Consider the following 15,282-nt stretch of genomic DNA (forward strand, 5'->3'; position numbering starts at 1 on the left):
AGCGGAGATTGTGCCACTGCATTCCAGCCTGGGCAACAGAGCGAGACTCAGTCCCCCGCTCCTCCACGCCCCAGTAAAAGGAAAGAATGAAACTCCATCTGGAAAAAAAAAAAAAAAAAAAAAAGGAAAATCTGATTTGTAGGACTGTGATGTGACTGGCAACTGTGTGGTTGGGCAGTGTACAACCTGCACAACCATCTGTGGCAGGCCCAGAAAGGAAGCTTTTGCAGAAAGCAGAGAAAAGGTTTTGTGTTGTAAGAGTCTAGGCCCAGGCCGGGCGCGGTGGCTCAAGCCTGTAATCCCTGCACTTTGGGAGGCCGAGACGGGTGGATCACGAGGTCAGGAGATCGAGACCATCCTGGCTAACACAGTGAAACCCCATCTCTACTAAAAAATACAAAAAACTAGCCGGGCGAGGTGGCGGGCGCCTGTAGTCCCAGCTACTCGGGAAGGCTGAGGCAGGAGAATGGCGTGAACCCGGGAGACGGAGCTTGCAGTGAGCCGAGATCCGGCCACTGCACTCCAGCCTGGGCGACAGAGCGAGACTCCGTCTCCAGAAAAAAAAAAAAAAAAAAAAAAAAAAAAAGAGTCTAGGCCCAGAGGGGACTTAGAGAATGAGTTACATTACAGCAAGTGAAAGTGCAAACTCTGAGAGGAATGTCTACTCATTTGGAATAATAGCAGGTGAGCAAGGTGAGGAACCCACTGGATATTAAAATGCTGTAAATCTATAGTAATAAAAACAGTAGCATGCCTGTCAGAGAATAGAACGATTAACTGGAATAGGGCAGATGCTTGAGAAACATCCTAATTCAAAGAGAAACTGTGATCAAAGGGACAATATTGCCAATTAGTGAAGATGGGAAATAATGCAAATATAGGCCGGGTGTGAAGGCTCATGCCTGTAATCCCAACACTTTTGGAGGCTAAGATGGGAGCGTCGTTGAGCCCAGGAGTTCAAGACCAGCCTGGGCAACATAGAAAGAACCCGTGTGTACAAAAAATAAACAAAAATTAGCCAAGGGTGGTGGCATGCATATGTAGTCCCAGCTACTCCGGAGGCTGAGGTGGGAGGATTGTTTGAGCCCAGGAGGTTGAGGCTGCTGGGAGCTGTGATGGTGCCACTGCACTTCAGCCTGAGAGACAGAGTGAGACCCTGTCTCAGGAAAGAAACAAAAAATCTATATATCTATATCTATACACACATATATACACACACATACACACACACACACACAATTGGGCTTTAGGAAAATTAGCACTTCACCCAGAGTGCTTTCACAAGTCCATAGATAGCACATTGCTGCTAAGAGCCTTGCTGCCCGCTCTGCTGACCAAAGTCGTTTTCATTTTTTAGAGACAGGGTCTCTGTTGCCCAGGCTGGAGTGCAGTGGTGTGATCTCGGCTCTCGGCCTCTAGGGAACCTCCCACCTCAGCGGCTCAAGTAGCTGGGACTAAAAGGCACACGCCACCATGCCTGGCTAATTCTTGTATTTTTATTTATTTATTTATTTTGGTAGAGATGGGGTTTTGCCACGTTGCCCAGGCTGGTCTGGAACTCCTGGGCTCAAGCAGTGCACCAGCCTTGACCTCCCGAAGTGCTGGGATTACAGGCGTGAGCCAGCGTGCCCAGCTTCAGATTCTTGTCTCCTTCTCCACCTCCTCCGCTTCCCCCTCCTCCTCCTCCTCCTTCTCCTTCTTTTTTTTTTTTTTTTTTTTTTGAGATGGAGTCTTGCTCTGTTGCCCAGACTGGAGTGCAGTGGCGTGATCTTGGCTCACTGCAAGTTCCGTCTCCTGGGTTCACGCCATTCTCCTGCCTCAGCCTCCCGAGTAACTGGGACTACAGGCGCCCGCCACCACGCCTGGCTAATTTTTTTGTATTTTTTTTAGTAGAGATGGGTTTCATCGTGTTAGCCAGGATGGTCTCAATCTCCTGACCTCATGATCTGCCCACCTTGGCCTCCCAAAGTGCTGGGATTACAGGCATGAGCCAGCATGCCCAGCCTCAGATTCTTCTTTAAAGCCTTTAGAGAGTATGGCCATCCCAGCACCTTGATTTTGGACTTCTGACCTGCAGAACTGTGAGAGAATAAATTGCTGTTGTGTTAAGCCATGGAGTTTGTGGTACTTTGTTTCAGCCGTCCCAGCAAACTATTGTAATATACTTAGGATGCTGGGCCACAAAGGCCAACAGCCAGATAAAATGTTTGAGGATGGCCCAAATCATGTTCATAAGAAAATAAAAATAGGGGCCGGACGCAGTGGCTCATGCCTATAATCTCAGCACTTTGGTAGGCTGAGGTGGGTGGATCACTTGAGGTCAGGAGAGCAGCCTGGCCAACACGGTGAAAACCCATCTCTACTAAAAACACAAAAATTAGCCGGGTATGATGGCAGGCGCCTGTAATCCCAGCTACTTGGGGGGCTGAGGCAGGAGAATTGCTTGAACCAGGAAGGTGGAGGTTGCAGTGAGCCAAGATCGCACCATTCCACTTTAGCCTGGGTGGCAGAGTGAGACTGTCTAAAAAAAAAAAAAAAAAAAGATCCCAACATAAAATACGTTTTTGGTTGAGAAAGGCTCCAACTCCATGAAACTAATTTAATTTCTTGATTACTTTTTAAATGTAGCACAGTTAAACTGTTGGCTATTTTTCTTCTATTTTCCCTTTCTTTTCTTTCTTTTTTTTCTCGGAGTCTCACTTTGTCCCCCAGGCTGGAGTGCAGTGGCGTGATGTTAGCTCACTGCAACCTCTGCCTCCCAGGTTTGAGCAATTCTGCCTTAGCCTCCCAGGTAGCTGGGATTACAGGCATGTTACCATGCCCGGCTTATTTTGTATTTTTAGTAGAGACGGTGTTTCCGCATGTTGAGCAGGCTGGTCTCAAACTCCTAACCTCAGGTGATCCACCACCTTGGCCTCCCAAAGTGCTGGGATTACAGTTGTGAGCCACCGTACCTGGCCTTTTCTTCTATTTTCATTTTACTAAATTGTTTACTTTTTTTGATATAGGAGTCTCACTCTGTTGCCCAGACTAGAGTGTAGTGGTGTGATCTCGGCTCACTGCAACCTGTGCCTCCTGGGTTCAAGTGATTCTCCTGCCTCAGGCTCCTGAGTTGCTGGGATTACAGGTGCGCACCACCACACTCGGCTAATTTTTTGTATTTGTAGTAGAGACGGGGTTTCGCCATGTTGATCAGGCTGGTCTTGAACTCCTGACCTTGTGATCCACCTGCCTTGGCTTCCCAAAGTGTTGAGATTACAGGTGTGAGCCACCGCGCCTGGCTTATTTTACTAAAATTAAACTACTGTTGACCAGGCTAGAGTGCAGTGGCATGATCTTGGCTCGCTGCAACTTCCGCTTCCTGGGTTAAAGTGATTCTTCTGCTCAGCCTCCTGAGTAGCTGGGATTACAGGTGTGCACCACCACACCTGGCTAATTTTTGTAATTTTAATAGAGAAGGGGTTTCACCATGTTGGCCAGGCTGGTCTCGAACTCCTGACCTCAAATGATCCACCCGCCTCAGCCTCCCAAATAGCTGGGATTACAGGTGTGAGCCACTGCGCCTGGCCAGTAAAATTATTTTCATCAGGATCATTTTCTTTCTTTTATAAATATTCAGTCTGTCTTTGTTGCTGATGATCTTATAAGATTTTACCACTAAACATCTGCCGTTGTGAATTTCCTTATTTCTACCCTGTCCGTCTTCTCCAAATCTAAATCTATAGACTGAAATTTTTGTCTAAATTAAATTTTACTTTATATAGTCTTTGCTGGTGATAGTTATTTTTCTTTTTTCCTTTTTCTTTTTGTCTTTTGTAGAGCCAAGGTCTCACTGTGTTTCCCAGGCTGATCGTGAACTCCTGACTTCAAACCATCCTCCTGCCTCAGCCTCCCAAAGCACTGATATTATAGGCATGAACTACCACACCTGACCTGGTGCTAGTTTTTTTTTTTTGTTGCCTTTTTTCTGTTCTATGTCAAATTTTTTGGTCTGTTTCTTCCAGAGTGTCTCTTTTGGTCTCTTTATCTCAATCTCTCAATCGCAGTCTTTCTTTTTTTTTTTTTTGAGACGGAGTCTCGCTCTTTCGCCCAGGCTGGAGTGCAGTGGCGCAATCTCAGCTCACTGCAAGCTCCACCTCCTGGGTTCACGCCATTCTCCTGCCTCAGCCTCCCGAGTAGCTGGGACCACAGGTGCCTACCACCACGCCCAGCTAAATATTTTTTTGTCTTTTTAGTAGAGACGGAGTTTCACCGTGTTAGCCAGGATGGTCTCGATTTCCTGACCTCGTGATCCGCCTGCCTTGGCCTCCCAAAGTGCCGGGATTACAGGCGTGAGCCACCGTGCCTGGTGATCGCAGTCTTTCTTAATCTCTTGCTTGGTCTCTTACTTTCAGTCTGTTAATCTCCCATTGCTTTCTCAATTTCTCTCTCAATCTTTCTCTCAATTTCTCTGTCAATCTCTCTCTCTCAATCTGTTTCTCAATCTCTCAATCTTTCTCTCAATCTCTGTCTCCCTCCAACTCTCTCTCCCTGTCTCTCTCAGTCCCTCTCTATACCTTTCTCTCTGTTCCGCTCTCCCTCCTTCTCTGCCTGTCCCTCAAACACTCACCGACTCTGGGTTCTTGACAAAGACCTTAGTGCTCCCCATCTGGTACTGGTCGGGCTCCATGTTGACCGCCCGAAGCAGATGCTGGACGCCCTGGCGTTCGTCCCCACGCCACCGCGGCCACGTCTCAGGGGTCAGAATGGCATACCTGGGGGCGGAGGGCTGGGGTGTGGAAGTGCTCGTAACAGACAGGCCCGGCCGGGCATTCTGATGGGGGCGATGGTGAGGGCGGGAGTGGGGGGGCTCCTCACCTCTGCAGGAACTTGGCAAACTGGCGGCGGTAGGCGAAGCCGGCTCTGCGCACCCTGATGTTCTCCTTCAGGCCCAGGTATTCTACCTGGTGCTTGACCCTGGTGGGGAGGGTAGGCTGAGTCCCCTCGGGGTGGGGAGTCACCAGTCCTGGGGGTGGGTGGGAGGTGCTGGAGTTGGGGAGTCTGAGGGGGATCTGGATTCATGCTGAGGGAAGTTTGGGGGTGAGTTCTGTGGTCTGGGGGTGCTTCAGGGCTCAGCCTGGGGACTGGGGGGAGGGATCTTGTCCTGACGGTCCCTTCTGGGGTCAGTTCCACAGGTGGGGGATGGCGGGAGGGGTTGTGCTAGTCCCTGGGTCATCCTACAGGAGGTCAGGGAGGTGTGTAGGTCAGTTCTAGGGGTAACCACAGGGCCTGGAGGGGATGAATCTTGGATTGGTTGGGGGGTGTCACCTGTTCTCCTCCCAGTCTCGGGGCCTCTTGGTCTCGTTGGGTTTGATGCAGCGGATGTAGTGGGGTGTGCACCTCATCAGCGTGGCCACCAGGTCATTGGCTTGTTTCTGAGGCAGAAGCGAAGGCAGGGGTGGGTGGAGAGCACAGAGATGGGACCCTCTGACCCCTCTCTTTTCTCCACCCTGGATATAGTCCCAAGAGACAGAGACTGGAGGTGGGTGAGGGCTGGTAATAGAGAAGCCACAGGGGCCAGATGTCCCTGGTCTGTGTGCACCTCCACTAGTGCGCACCGCATTAGTGGGACTGATGCGGGGTGTCTGCCTGACCCTCGAATCCAAGACGAGGAGCTCTCACATCTACCGCACTCACCACTTAGCTTGGCATATAGTAAGTGCTCAGTAAATGTTTGTTGACTGAGTAACAGAGCCCTTAAGAGCATTTCTTTTTGTCCTTTGAGGAGATAGGTACATTGGGTGTTTTTTTTTTTTTTTTTTTTTTTTTTTTTTTTTTTGAGACGGAGTCTCGCTCTGTAGCCCAGGCTGGAGTGCAGTGGCCGGATCTCAGCTCACTGCAAGCTCTGCCTTCCGGGTTCCCGCCATTCTCCGGCCTCAGCCTCCCGAGTAGCTGGGACTACAGGCGCCCGCCACCTCGCCCGGCTAGTTTTTTTATATTTCTTAGTAGAGACGGGGTTTCACTGTGTTAGCCAGGATGGTCTCGATCGCCTGACCTCGTGATCTACCCGTCTCGGCCTCCCAAAGTGCTGGGATTACAGGCTTGAGCCACCGCGCCCGGCCTTTTTTTTTTTTTTTTGAGTTGGAGTTTTCCTCTGTCACCCATGCTGCAGTGCAATTGAGCCATCTTAGCTCACTGCAACCTCCACCACCCGGATCCAAGAGATTCTTCTGCCTCAGCCTCCCAAGGAGCTGGAATTACAGACATGTGCCACCACACCTGGGTAATTTTTAATAGAGATGGGGTTTTGCCATGTTGGTCAGGCTGGTCATGAACTCCTGACCTCAGGTAATCCATCCGCCTCGGGCTTCCAAAGTGTTGGGATTACAGGCATGAGCCACCATGCCGGACTGGGTGATTTTTTTTGAGACAGAGTGTTGCTCCGTCACTCATGCTGGAGCATAGAGGTGCTGTCATAGTTCACTGAAGCCTCAGCCTCCTGTGCTTAAGCGATCCACTGCCTCAGCCTCCAGAGTAGCTGGGATTACAGGTCTGAGCCACTGTGCCTGGCTGAGACAGGTACTTTGGAGTTAGGGAACTGTGTGTATACCTGAGAGGTTTGCCTTGAGTTTTGCATTTTGTTTTATTTTTATTTTTATTTGGAGACAAAGTCTCGCTCTGTTGCCCAGGCTGGAGTGCAGTAGCGTGATCTCGGCTTACTGCAACCTCCGTCTCCCAGGTTCAGGTGATTCTCCCACCTCAGCCTTCCGAGTAGATGGGACTACAGATAAGTGCCACCACACCCAGCTCCTTTTTTTTTTTTTTTTTTTTTTTGTATTTTTAGTAGAGACGGGGTTTCACCATGTTGGCCAGGCTGGTCTTGAACTCCTGACATCAGGTGATCCACCTGCCTCAACCTCCCAAAGTCCTGGGATTACAGGCTTGAGCCACTGTGCCTGGCGTTTATTTTATTTTATTTTATTTTATTTTATTTATTTATTTTGTTTATTTGAGACAGAGTCTCGCTCTGTCACCCAGGCTGGAGTGCAGTGGCATGATCTCGCTCACTGCAACCTCCTAGGTTCAAGCAATTCTCCTGCTTCAGTCTCCTGAGTAGCTGGGATTACAGGCACATACCGGCTAATTTTTGTATTTTTAGTAGAGATGGGGTTTCACCATGTTGCCCAGGCTGGTCTTGAACTCCTGACTTCAAGTGATCTGTCTGACTCGGCCTCTGAAAGTGCTGGGATTACAGGCGTGAGCCACCACTCACAGTCTGATTTTTTTTTTTTTTTTTAAAGAGACAGAGTCTCAGCCGGGCGCTGTAGCTCACGCTTGTAATCCCAGCACTTTGGGAGTCCAAGGTGGGCGAATCACGAGGTCAGGAGATCGAGACCATCCTGGCTAATATGGTGAAACCCTGTCTCTACTAAAAAATACAAAAAAATTAGCCGGGCGTGGTGGCGGGTGTTTGTAGTCCAAGCTACTCGGGAGGCTGAGACAGGAGAATGGCGTGAACCCGGGAGGCGGAGCTTGCAGTGAGCCGAGATCGCGCCACTGTGCTGCAGCCTGGGCAACAGAGCGAGACTCCGTCTCAAAAAAAAAAAACAAAAAAAAGAGACAGGGTCTCACTCTGTTCCCAGGCTGGAGTGCAGGGGCGCAATCATGGCTCACTGCAGCCTTGACCTCCTGGGCTCAAATGATCCTCCTGCCTCAGCCTCCCGAGTAGCTGGGACCACAGGTGTGCCCTACCATGCTTGGCCAATTTTTAATTTATTTTTTGTAGAGATGGGGTCTTGTTTTGTTGCCCAGACTAGACTTGTTACATTCATAGTGACAGAATGGTGGGTGCCAGGGACTTGGAAAACAGGTAGGGAGTGTTTCATGGGGACACAGTTTCAGTTTGGGAAGATGAGAAAGTTCTGGAGATGGGTAGTGGTGATGGTTGCACGACCATGTGCATGCACTTAATACCACTAACTGTGACCTTAAAACTGGTTAAAATATTAGATAGGCTGGACACAGTGGCTCACGCCTGTAATCCCAGCACTTTGAGAGGCCGAGGAAGGTGGATCACCTGAGGTCGGGAGTTCAAGAACAGCCTGGCCAACATGGTGAAACCCCGTCTCTACTAAAAATACAAAAGTAGCTGGGCATGGTGGTGCATGCCTGTAATCCCAGCTACTCGGGAGGCTGAGGCAGGAGAATCACTTGAACCCGGGAGGCAGAGGTTGTGGTGAGCTGAGATCATGCCATTGCACTCCAGCCTAGGCAACAAGAGTGAAACTCCATCTCAAAAAAAAAAAAAACAAAACACCAAAAAATCAAATTAGCTGGGTGTGATGGCACATGCCTATAATCCCAGCTACTTGGGAGGCTGAGGCAGAAGAATCGCTTGAACCCAGGAGGTGGAGGTTGCAGGGGGCCCAGATCGTGCCACTGCACTCCAGCCTGGGCAACAGAGCAAGACTCTGTCTCCAAAAATAAATAAATAAATAAATTATTGGATATTATTAAGATGGTAAATTTTATGTCATGTATATTTTACCACAAATTTAAAAAATGGTAAATGACTAAAGACCAAACAAAAATGTATTAGGATAATGGTCCACTTCTGCAGTGAAGGAGTTGATGGAGACCTCCAAGAAGCTGGTTCAAGCCCCCTAAACCCAGACCTGGAGGAAGACCCTGCTGAATAGATGACGTCACAGACAGAGGCAGAAGCCCCAGGATTGGTGGAGAGACAGACATTGGAATGAGAGAAACAGGGTCTGGACCCCAGGCAGGGTAGAACTCAGTCCTCCGCCGGCCCGCTCCCCGTTGTACACCCCAGGCCCACCTTGATCTTGGAGCCGGCAGTGCTGGGGCGCCCCTTCTTGTCTCCATCCAGCTTCTCGGGGAAGAGCATCCGGAGGAAGGCCCTGGGTAGGAGAGGGGAGAGGAGGAGTTGGAGGTATGGCTGGACCTTGGGGTGCCCTCCTCCAGAGGTGGGGCAGCCTCAATGCCACAATGCAAAATATGGTTCTCTCAATGTAGAGGGGAGTTGTAATGGGTGAGATGCAGAAGGTTGGTTTTTTCTGTTTTTTTTGAGACGGAGTCTTGCTCTGTCGCCCAGGCTGGAGTGCAGTGGCGCGATCTCAGCTCACTGCAAGCTCCGCCTCCCGAGTTCACACCATTCTCCTGCCTCAGCCTCCCGAGTAGCTGGGACTACAGGCGCCGCCACCTCGCCCGGCTAATTTTTTGTATTTTTAGTAGAGACGGGGTTTCACCGTGTTCGCCAGGATGGTCTTGATTTCCTGACCTCGTGACCCACCCGCCTCGGCCTCCCAAAGTGCTGGGATTATAAGTGTGAGCCACCACGCCTGGCGGTTGTTTTTTCTTTCTTTCTTTTTTTTTTTTTTTTTTGAGACGGAGTCTCGCTCTGTAGCCCAGGCTGGAGTGCAGTGGCCGGATCTCAGCTCACTGCAAGCTCCGCCTCCCGGGTTCACGCCATTCTCCGGCCTCAGCCTCCCGAGTAGCTGGGACTACAGGCGCTGCCACCTCGCCCGGCTATTTTTTGTATTTCTTAGTAGAGACGGGGTTTCACCGTGTTAGCCAGGATGGTCTCGATCTCCTGACCTCGTGATCCGCCCATCTCGGCCTCCCAAAGTGCTGGGATTACAGGCTTGAGCCACCGCACCCGGCCTGCGGTTGTTTTTTTAATTTGTTTTTTGAGACAGGGCTTCGCCTTGTCCTCCAGGTTGGGGGGCATTGGTGTCATCATAGTCACTGCAGCCTGGAACTCCTGGGCTCAAGCCAATGTGTGAATGTATTGAATGCCACTGAATTGTACATTTCATTTTATTTTATTTTATTTTATATTTTATTTTATTTTATTTATTTATTTCCTTTATTTTTCTTTGCCACAAAAAGGGAACAACATGGATAAATTGTACATTTTAAAATGGTTAATAAGTCTGGGCACGGTGGCTCACGCCTGTAATCCCAGCACTTTGGGAGGCTGAGGCAGGAGGATCACCTGCAGTCAGGAGTTCGAGACCAGCCTAACCAACATGGTAAAACCCCATCTCTACTAAAAATACAAAAATTAGCCGGGTGTGATGGTGGGACGCCTATAATCCCAGCTACTCGGGAGGCTGAGGCAGGAGAATCGCTTGAACCCAGGAGGCGGAGGTTGCAGTGAGCCGAGATAGTGCTACTGTACTCCAGCCTGGGCGATAGGGCAAGAGACACTGTCTCAAAAAAAAAAAAAAAAAAAAAAAAAAGGACTGTGGTGATGGTTGCACAATTCTGGGAATTTGCTAAACGTCATTGATTTAGACATTGCTTAATGTGGGTGGATTTAATGGTAAGTCCGCTCCTGGGAAATGTGGGTGCATTCTGGTTTAAAGGTCAGGTTAGATTCAAATAGTTCTAAATCTGTTTGTTCAGATGCTGATAGTTCAGAATCAGATGCAGATTCTGATTCTCCAGGTCTGGGGTGGAGTTTGAGATTCTGCCTTTTTTTCTCCCTCAGAGATAAGGTCTGTTGCCAAGGCTGGAGTGCAGTGGCACAGTCACGGCTCACTGCAGCCTCCACCTCCTAGGCTCAAGTGATCCTTCCATCTCAGCCTCCTGAGTAGCTGGGACTATAGGCATGTGCCACCACACCCAGCTAATTTATTATTATTATTATTTTTTACTGGCAGAGTACACAAGTAAAAAAACGATTTTTTTTTTTGTAGAGACAGGGGTCTTGCTATGTTGCCCAGGCTGGTCTTGAACTTGGGACCTCAAGTGATCCTTCTGCCTAAGGAAATTCCACATTGGAAACAAGGCCCAAGGATGCCCAGGTTGCTGGTCTGGGAACCACATGTCAAAACTTGAAGGATCCCTGTCATATTACTTTACGCCTGATACTACATTCTTCGTGGGTTTTTTGTTTTGTTTTGTTTTGTTTTGTTTTGTTTTGTTTTGTTTTTTTTGAGACGGAGTCTTGCTCTGTAGCCCGGGCTGGAGTGCAGTGGCCAGATCTCAGCTCACTGCAAGCTCCGCCTCCCGGGTTTACGCCATTCTCCTGCCTCAGCCTCCGGAGTAGCTGGGACTACAGGCGCCTGCCACCTCACCCGGCTAGTTTTTTGTATTTTTAGTAGAGACGGGGTTTCACCGTGTTAGCCAGGATGGTCTCGATCTCCTGACCTCGTGATCCGCCCGTCTCAGCCTCCCAAAGTGCTGGGATTACAGGCTTGAGCCACCGCGCCCGGCCCTTCGTGGGTTTTTTGTTTTTGTTTTTTGAGATGCAGCTGTTGTCCAGGCTGCAGGCTAGAGTGCAGTGGCGCAATCTTGGCTCACTGCAAGCTCCGCCTCCCAGGTTCACGCCATTCTCCTGCCTCAGCCCCCTAAGGAGCTGGGACTACAGGCGCCTGCCACCTCGCCCGGCTAATTTTTTGTATTTTTAGTAGAGACGGGGTTTCACCGTGTTAACCAGGATGGTCTCAATCTCCTGACCTTGTGATCCGCCCGCCTCGGCCTCCCAAAGTGCTGGGATTACAGGCGTGAGCCACTGCGCCCGGCCTTTTTTTTGTTTTGAGACAGAATCTCCCTCTGTTGCCCAGGCTGGAGTGCAATGACACGATCTTGGCTCACTATAACCTCTGCCTCCTGGGTTCAAGTGATTTTCATGCCTCTGCCTTCTGAGTAGCTGGAATTACAGGTGCGCGCCACCACACCTAGGTAATTTTTATAATTTTGGTGGAGACAAGGTTTCGCCATGTTGCCCAGGCTGGTCTCAAACTCTTGGCCTGACGTGATTTGACCACCTCGGCCTCCCAGAGGGCTGGGATTATAGGCGTGAGCCACCGCGCCCGGCCTCTGGAATTACTTTTTACATCAGAACTAGTCCATAGAAACAGCATCCTGGCCGCACAGCCACTCCCCTTGAGTTTGTGGCGAGATGGCAGCTCTTGGGAAGATGGGGTGGTGCCTGGTCCTCCCTCCATCCCCTTGGGGGGTTGTAGCCAGAGGTCCCCATGCCTGTGACCACTCACTGCTCACTGGTCTGCATCAGCTCTATGAGGTCAGAGAAGAGAACGTCTCGGTTCCTCTCGCAGAAGCCGCTGACGTCGTAGGAGACCTGGAGGGGACAGGACAGCGCTGAGGACAGTGAGGGACTGAGAGACCTGGCTGGGAGGGTGGGCGCAGAGTGCTTACAGCCCAGGTGGTCAGGGGTTTCCTGGGGCCTGCTGTGGGGTGAGGGGATCGAGGAGTGTCTACAGCGCTGGTTGGGGGGTATCTACAGTTCAGAATAGGGGATGGGGGGGGCTCCCTGGAGGGCTGATATTCAAGTTGAGGTTAGAGGATCGTAGCTGTATCCCAGGTCAGAGGTAAGGGGAGGTGGGGGTTACAACCTAAATGAGCCGGGAGAGAGCTGCAGTTTGCATCAGAGGCCACGTGGCAGTGAAAGTTATAGCTCAGATTGGTAGGTGAGGGGTTGCAGCCTGGGTGGGGGGCCCCTGGGAGTCAGAGGTTAGATTAGGTATCTGTGACCTGGTCAGTCAGGGGCCAGTGTGGGGGGCCTGTGTCAGGATAACAGCCCTACCTCAGGGATCCCTGCAAGGGGACTTCAGCCAGGATTGGGGGTTGGAGCTGCTACCAAAGGTTGGTTGGGGCTCTCTGTAGTTCCGAGCAGGGCTTTTGTAACCAGGCTGGCGTGCTGTGGCACAATCTTGGTTCACTACAACCTCAGCCTCCTGGGTTCAAGTGATTCCCCTGCCTCAGCCTCCCAAGTAGCTGGGATTACAGGCACCCACCACCACGCCCAGCTGATTTTTGTATTTTTAGTAGAGATGGGGTTTCACCATATTGGCCAGGCTGGTCTTGAACTCCTGACCTCAGGTGATTCACCCGTCTTGGCCTCGCAAAGTGCTGGGATTACAGGTGTGAGCTGCCACTCCCAGCCTCTCCAGCCCATTTTAGGGGCAATCCTAGGAACTTCTGCTCTCATGTTGTGAGATCCTCAGATCACTGCCCGAGAGTCTACAGTCCTGTCCGCTGGGGAGCAGGGCTGCAGGCATGGCTGGAGGCCAGTGGATTTCTGTAGCCTGGGATAGGGGTCTGTAGGAGGGCGTCAGCACATTTTGAAGGCTGGTGGCTCACAGAAGGGACCTGGGGGCTTTGGGGATTTCCTCTCCAAATTGGGATCAGGAAGTGGGGGGCTGTATCCTAGTCAGGGGGTTATGATTTACATTGGGGCTTATCTGGGAGCACAGGCGGTCTGGTACTCAAGCTGGTGTTAATCGGGGGGGATTTCTGTTCCCTCTGTTAGGGAGTTGATGTGTAAGGGAAGCTGTTGCCTGGATCAGAGGCCATTGGGTTTCTGCAGCCCTGGCCCAGGGAACACGGTGGTAGTGGTGGTCGTGGTGCTGGTGGGGTCCAGGCAAGTTTGGGGCTTAGAGAGTTCCTGGGGGGTCAGCTGGAAGGGTCTGTAGTTCTGGTTAGTAGGGGGTGGATTGAGGCAGGGGGACGGTGGAATTCTACAGCTCTGGATGAGGGTCCTAGCAGGCTCGCTCCAGCCTGCGTGCTGGAGGGTGGGGGCTACAGCCCGGAGCCCTGGGGTTCTGCGAGGTGGCACAGGGTGGGGTAGGGGCCAGGGGCACACCTTGCCAGCGTAGTGGTGGATGACGAAGCCGGCGCTCCAGCTGTTGAAATGCTCGTGGGTGCCCACGGCCGCCTGCAACTTCTGCAGCAGTGTCTGGTCTGCTCCCCCGCCCGTGGCGTGCATGGTGGCACACACGTCGTCCAAGACGCTCATGATGCCTGGGGGGCTCTGTGGGGCGAGGGGGAGCCAGCAGCAGTTCAGTTTGGTCTGCCTTGCCTCCCCATGGCTCATCAGTGTGGAGATTAGGGGAGGGCGGGGGTGGAGGAGTAGAGGGAGCTAGAGCTTTGGAGGCGGGGAGGGCACCAGGGGCTTCCAAATACAAGCACAAAAGGCATTGCAGGGGTCGGGGATGGAAGGGATAGGGGGGCAGGGGTGTGTGGGGCTGCTGTGGAAGCTCGCTGGGGTGCAGAAGTGGCTGGGGGCCCCTCAAGAGATTCAGGTCTCAGACTAGAATCCCTTGGTAGGGGGACCTGCCTTATTTATTTGTTTGTTTGTTTATTTATTTACTTATTTATTTATTTAGAGACGGAGTCTTGTTCTGTTGCCCAGGCTGGAGTGCAGTGGTATGATCTCAGCTCACTGCAGCCTCCATCTCCCAGGTTCGTGATTCTCCTGCTTCAGCCTCCGGAGTAGCTGGGATTACAGGCGTGCTGCCACCATGCCAGGCTAACTTTTGTATTTTTTAGTAGAGATGGCGTTTCACCATTTTGGCCAGGCTAGTTTCGATCTCCTGGCCTCAGGTGATCCACCTGCCTTGGCCTCCCAAAGTGCTGGGATTACAGGCATGAGCCACTGCGCCCGGCCTAAATACTTTTTAAATTTAATTTTTTTGAGACAGGGTCTTGTTCTGTTCCTCAGACTGGAGTGTGGTGGCGCAATCATAGCTCACTGCACCCTCGACTTCCTGGGCTCAAGTGATCCACCTCAGCCTCCTGGGTAGCTGGGATTACAGGCGCCCACCACCATGCCTGGATAATTTTTTGTATTTTTAGTAGAGACGGGTTTTCACCATGTTGGTCAGGCTGGTCTCCAACTCCCGACCTTAGGTGATCCGCCCGCCTCGGCCTCCCAAAGTGCTGGGATTACAGGTGTGAGCCACCGTGCCCGGCATGGAATCTGCAAATTTGACTCTGACTCTGAGCTGGGGTTTCCGGGGCAGTGTTTATTGAATGATTAAGCGACAGGTGGACAAGTAGGCGGAATGAATGGATGAGGGGCGGAAGGGACATTTTGGTTGTGTTCTGTCTGCTGGAAGGCCTGAGTGTAACGTGGAGAAGGGCCTGAGGATGCCATAACGTCCTTGTCCCTCCCCCCATCTTCCAGACTCAGCTTAGGGGCCCAGTGAGATGCCCCCGCGAAAGTTGACCCAGCCCTCACCAGCTTGTTTTCGATGAGGTCACAGACGACCTTGTTGTTGAAGTACTGGATTGGAGTCCAGCGGATGCCTTCCTGTACGTACTCCTCCTGGGGATGGAAAAGAGGGTGGGCGGGGGGGGGCAGTGAGAAATGTGTGGCCACCCTTCTCCCCATGTCCTCTCCTCTTCTCCATCTTATCACTTAGGACTGTCTCTGGTAACAAAGCCCATCACTCCTGTGTGAGCAAGGCTGGAAGTGCCAGGGAATTATATTTGGTTCTGGGAGTCCTTGACCTATAATCAACAGGAGCG

The 15,282-nt window shown here is 51.3% G+C and overlaps 1 protein-coding gene across 1 annotated transcript in view; it reads right to left on the reverse strand.

Moving 5' to 3' along the window:
* LOC105482094 (myosin IF) overlaps nucleotides 1-15,282 on the reverse strand; it is a 59,967-nt gene that overhangs the window by 11,693 nt on the left and 32,992 nt on the right. Inside the window, exons 13-19 of the mRNA XM_071088017.1 lie at nucleotides 14,993-15,079; nucleotides 13,616-13,783; nucleotides 12,006-12,091; nucleotides 8,819-8,900; nucleotides 5,308-5,414; nucleotides 4,858-4,956; nucleotides 4,610-4,754 (exon numbers count right to left, since the gene is read on the reverse strand). Of these exons, the coding sequence (XP_070944118.1) occupies nucleotides 4,610-4,754; nucleotides 4,858-4,956; nucleotides 5,308-5,414; nucleotides 8,819-8,900; nucleotides 12,006-12,091; nucleotides 13,616-13,783; nucleotides 14,993-15,079 (774 nt within the window). The remainder of the gene's footprint in view (nucleotides 1-4,609; nucleotides 4,755-4,857; nucleotides 4,957-5,307; nucleotides 5,415-8,818; nucleotides 8,901-12,005; nucleotides 12,092-13,615; nucleotides 13,784-14,992; nucleotides 15,080-15,282) is intronic.

This window comes from Macaca nemestrina, chromosome 20, assembly GCF_043159975.1.
Source record: "Macaca nemestrina isolate mMacNem1 chromosome 20, mMacNem.hap1, whole genome shotgun sequence".
Classification (NCBI taxonomy): domain Eukaryota; kingdom Metazoa; phylum Chordata; class Mammalia; order Primates; family Cercopithecidae; genus Macaca; species Macaca nemestrina.